The sequence below is a fragment of the Octopus bimaculoides genome, chromosome 17 (assembly GCF_001194135.2).
Source record: "Octopus bimaculoides isolate UCB-OBI-ISO-001 chromosome 17, ASM119413v2, whole genome shotgun sequence".
Taxonomy (NCBI): Eukaryota; Metazoa; Mollusca; class Cephalopoda; order Octopoda; family Octopodidae; genus Octopus; species Octopus bimaculoides.
The window spans coordinates 28469710-28475164 of NC_068997.1; the positions used below are offsets into that span (position 1 = coordinate 28469710).

A 5455-nucleotide genomic window follows, 5' to 3' on the forward strand; every position below is an offset into this window, starting at 1 on the left:
TGCTAGCATGGAAAGCGGACGTTAAACGATGATGATGATGATGATGATGATATATATATATATATATATATATATACACACACACACACACACACACACACACACACACACACAATGGGCTTCTTTCAGTTTCTGTCTACCAAATCCACTCACAAGGCTTTGGTTGGCCTGTGAATGTAGCAGAAGACACTTGCCCAAGGTGCCATGCAGTGGGACTGAACCCGGAACTGTGTGGTTGGGAAGCAAGCTTCTTACCACACAGCCACGCCTGCATCTATTATATATACACACGTATATTTTAGTAAAGCCCCCAATCAGTATCAGGACAACTACCTCCTAGGACAATAACCCTCCCCCTCCAATATATTAAGATGTTTTAAATCATCCTCTGTTGTCTCAGGGGTAATTGTCCTTGCGGGGTTATTGGGGTTATTGTCCATGGGGAGTAAATGTCCTAGACTCCCCCAATCATAATATTAGAAATATAATGACAAAAGAGTTAATTTAAAAGGATACGATGTGCTCATCAATGTATATAATGTGTACAAGGAAAGGAGGATAGAGTGAAGACGTTCAATAACAAGCTGGCTGCTGAAGAGCGGCAAAAGAAACGTGGAACCTTTCAAAGACAAAACAAAGAAGCACAATGAATTAATAGTGTCAAAAGGAAAACTTGTAATTACTGTTTTAAATAATGAATATATATCTCGTTAATTAAACTACAAAGTGACTAGGAACTAATTATGCAAAATCTTTATTAAAAATACGGTCAACATGACATGTGTCTGGTAATTTCTTATCTAAAAATTGTTGCTTATAATGATGTCTAACATATTCTTTTCTACTCAAGGCACAAGCTTAAAATTTTTGGGGGAGGGAGACTGTTGATTAGATCAACCGCAGTATGTAACTGGTACTTATTTTATCGACCCCGAAAGGATGAAAGGCAAAGTCGACCTTGGTGGAATTTGAACGCAGAATGTAGCGATGGTTGAAATACCGCTAAGCATTTCGTCCAGTGTGCTAACGATTCTGCTAGCTTGCTGTCTTAGTGTCCTGTTATAATGATTTCGTTTTTTGTTGTAATTATTTCATGTAATTAGCACAAGGCTACAGATTTGTAGAAGCATGTGGTTCTCTTAATCTATCCCTGGTGCATAACTGGTTAATTAATTAACTAGTTCTTTAACTAGTTCAAGGGAAATTGCTGTGCCAATGTGTCATTGCATCCACCATTTGTTGGTCATTCCCTGCTACTCTTGGGCGATGATACCTCTGTGACACATAGATGACATTTCCCCCAGCCCATGGGTCAGCTTGGGTAGTCATGGTTGGTGACGGTTTTCTTAAGTCAGAGAGCAAATCCTACTTCATCTTTTCGTCACCTCTTATGACATGTAGAGGAAATAGCGAGTCGATTCTTTGACATGCTACTCCCCACTAGAACAAAGTAAAATAAAGCATTTTGCTCAAGAACTACCTAGTATGGGAATTGAACCTACAACTTGGCCATCATGAGTGCAACGCCCTAACCACTAGACCACGTGCCTTCACTAGTTAACTCATTGATGAATATTAATAAAAGGCAGTGAAACAGAACCAGTGTGTGTGTTGTTATTGGCAGTATGACCCTCTCAAAACACAAATGATATCTGCTTCAACAGATGATTTCACAAGAATTTTGTAAAAATAAAATAGATACATATTTTTTTCTTACCTAATAATAGCCAACTTATGCATTGGTTAATTGGTTGTAATCCTTGATTAACTGCAAGATTATTAGCAGTTGAATGCACAGTATAGACAGCTAATCCAATTAAGAAAACCTTCAAAAGAAATGCAAGGAAAACAACATCATTAATTTAATGAATGTCTGAAATAAATATTTTAATTAAATACTCAAATATAGATTTTTAAAGACAATTTTAGTGGGTCAGTAATTATTTCATAGATATTTAACTCCATCAAGATGAAATATGATAGTTTTTTTCTAAAATTAGAGCTAATCCTTACTCACAAATACAAAGGTAGTCTTCCATCATATAACATTGTTATACTCCACTGAGTATAACATGGAAGACCAACACACACACACACCTTTTGTTTCTGTTATCACTACAAATCATTCCCATTATCAATTTCACTTCTATAAAGTATCACTCATCAATTTTCAGTCAACCTCACTGTTGTTAAACTGTATAAGCATTAAATGAAGTCACACCGCTGCCAAGATCAGTGTTTCTAATTAACTAAAACTGATCCAAAGTAGATTCTATGTTCTTACGGCTCATTATTCATCATCATCATCGCCGTCGTTTAACGTCCGCTTTCCATGCTAGCATGGGTTGGACAGTTTGACTGAGGACTGGTAAGCCAGAAGGCTGTACCAGGTTCCAATCTGATCTGGCAAAGCTTCTACAGCTGGATGCCCTTCCTAATGCCAACCACTTCAAAAGTGTAGTGGGTGCTTTTACGTGCCACCAGCACGAGGGCCAGTCAGACAGTACTGGCAATGACCACCTTCAAAAGTTGTTTTATGTGCTACCTGCACAGGAGCCAGTCTGGCGGCACTGGCAATGACCACACTCGAATGTTTTCCACGTGCCACTAGCACATGTGTCAGTAAGGCGATGCTGGTAACAATCACGCTCGAATGGTGCTTTTTACGTGCCACCAGCACGGGAGCCACTCAGTGGCCCTGGCAAAGATCAATTTCTAATTCCAATCAATGGTTACCTGGAAAAGTCCAAACTTTCTCGTTTTCATTAAAGACTCTCTTGGAAACATTCTACAAAATATAAATATAAGAGTATCAGTTCTATATTTAATAGATGAGCAATTATGTACATTATTTACTTTATTTACATTTGACGAATATTTGTCCTCATCTTGTTTGTTATTAACACAACGTTTCGGCTGATAGACTCTCCAGCCTTCATCAGGTGTCTTGGGTAAATTTTGAACTTGGGTTCTCATTCCTGAAGTATTTTTTTTATGTTGTTATTATTCAGGTCACTGGCTGGAATCAAACTCGGAATCTTGGGGTTAGTAGCCTGCGCTCTTAATCACTACACCATATGCCAAAACGTTGTGTTAACAACAAACAAGATAAGGACAAATATCCGTCAAATGTAAATAATGTAAATAAAGTATAAAAGATCAGGTAATTAAAAATAATATTCCTAAGAAATAAATCTTCATTAAATCTAATTTCATTAGTAGAAAGTTAAGTTAGCATTAACGTACATAATACAGGGAAGAATAAAAAAAAAAAAAAAAAAAAAAGTAAATTCTGAATTTCTGAGACTAGGAATTGAATTATTGTTATTGTAAATAGACATATTGAGAAATAGTGGCCTCGACATTTTGGCTTTTGTAGCCTCCAACTTTCTTCTAGGTTGCCAATTATCACTGCCGCAGTTGTCATCATTGTTATTATTATCACCATCCATTTTTCCAAGCTTGCATAAGTTGGATGGAGTTCATTTGAGGCAGCTTTTCTGTGGCCAGATGCCCTTACTGTCACCGACCCTCACCTGTTATTTTAAGTAAGGTAATATTTCCCCATGGCCAGGACATACTGACACAGAATAGCGGACATGAACGACACTGCTTGTATGACAGTGATACTCCTTTACAACTACCATCCACTGTCAGGGCAAGGAGATACACACACACACAAACTGATCAACCACATACAGGCTCCCTCAATGCTTCACTATTCTCATTGTGAACAAAATAGGAGAAGTACAGAAGATTTAGTATTTCAATCAGTATATTTTGACTGTATGAGCTTGACAAAGCCCACCCCTCCACTACAAGCTATACTCATGGTAACTATTTCTAGCAGTTCAAGTGACCACACAGAGACCTCCCTTGTTGGTTTGCCATTTAGTGGTACACTGTCCACTCAGCCAGCTATGTCCCCAAAACACAAAAACAGAAAACGAGACTTACTTATGTAGACTGTATAACCCCAAGAAAATAGCTATCACTCCAGCTGCTGTCCTGAAATATTCAAATTGAAGACAATACAAACAGAAATGTCTGGAATATCACGGTGCATTTGCTTTATTCACAGTTCATACTGTCTACTAAGTGCACATAACAAAATAGTTCTAAACATGCTAATTCATATACACCCACACCCACACGAACATAACAATAGTTTAGACAATTGTTGATTTGATGTCAAGAAATTTAATAAATTCTAGCAAGATTCAGAAAAATCTCCAAGCTCACTTAGTGAAGGTGAGACAAAGTCTGTAGAGGAAATGGTTTAGTACCTTAATTATTGTATTTCTAATGGAATTTACCATCTTGCCATCATTTTCTCCACTGTGTTAACATCTGTTCTTCCATGCTTCCATGGTGTAGTTGGAATTTGCTGTTGAAGATTTTTCTATGGCTGGATGCCTTTCCTGTCAGCAACCTACACCTGTTTCCAAGCAAGGAAATATTTCCCTATGGACTGACATATTTCTCACAGAAGACTAGAAAGGAACAACCTCACTTCTATGTAGATGACGATAATACTCATTTACAACTATCACATGATATCTAGATAAGAGTACACACACACACACACATATATATATATACATGATGGGCTTCTTTCAGTTTCCTTCTTGCAAATCTACAGGCAAGGCTTTGTTTGGTCCAAGGCTATAGTAGAAGACACTTGCCCAAGGTGCCACATAGTGAGACTGAACCCAGAACCATGTGGCTAGGAAGCAAGCTTCTTAATCACACAGCCATGTCACTCAGTAATGTTGTTGGGATTTTAAGCTGAACCCTAAATGGATTCCATAGGGGAAGGCTGTTTTCATTCCATTCTTCATACGAAGTATTTTCTCCTATTCCATTGTTTTCCTGCATGTGATATCACCTGAACCAGCTTATATAGCCACTAGAAACAACAACCAAATCAGTTCGAGCAACACATTATACAGACATAAATATATATATATTTATTACATACTTCAGGCAATGGTTATTAAGTTTTCATCAAGACATACAACCGGATGCAATCACCAATAATGGACAAAATAGAGTTTGGTAATAGAATATGTGATACTTACACTAATTTGTAATTTCTATCTTTGTTCACTGTTGGCAGGAGAGGGAAAACGGCAAGTGCTAGGCAGGAAGTAACCCAGCCTAAAATTGGGAGCTGTAAAAGAATTTTAAAATGTGACATATTTCTCATCATCATTTAACGATGACAATGTGTGTATATATATATATACAATTCCTCAGTCTACGCAGACTTTGTAGCGACAGCCATGACTTTGAGACTCAGTCTCAACTCATGGCTCACCACTTTAGCCTGCGTGGATATCCACCCACCACCATCCACACCGCCCTTGCCAGAGCACGTTCTGTGGACCGTGCATCTGCTCCCCCCCCCCCGAACCTGCCCTCCCTTTTCCCCTCACCTACCATCCCATCACCC

At 38.1% G+C, this 5455-nt stretch overlaps 1 protein-coding gene across 1 annotated transcript in view; it reads right to left on the reverse strand.

Annotated features, from left to right (window-relative positions):
• LOC106870683 (GPI ethanolamine phosphate transferase 1) overlaps positions 1-5455 on the reverse strand; it is a 49019-nt gene that overhangs the window by 11304 nt on the left and 32260 nt on the right. The window contains exons 20-24 of the mRNA XM_052974141.1: positions 5082-5173; positions 3958-4008; positions 2737-2788; positions 1718-1826; positions 517-619 (exon numbers count right to left, since the gene is read on the reverse strand). Coding sequence (XP_052830101.1) covers positions 517-619; positions 1718-1826; positions 2737-2788; positions 3958-4008; positions 5082-5173 — 407 coding nt within the window. The remainder of the gene's footprint in view (positions 1-516; positions 620-1717; positions 1827-2736; positions 2789-3957; positions 4009-5081; positions 5174-5455) is intronic.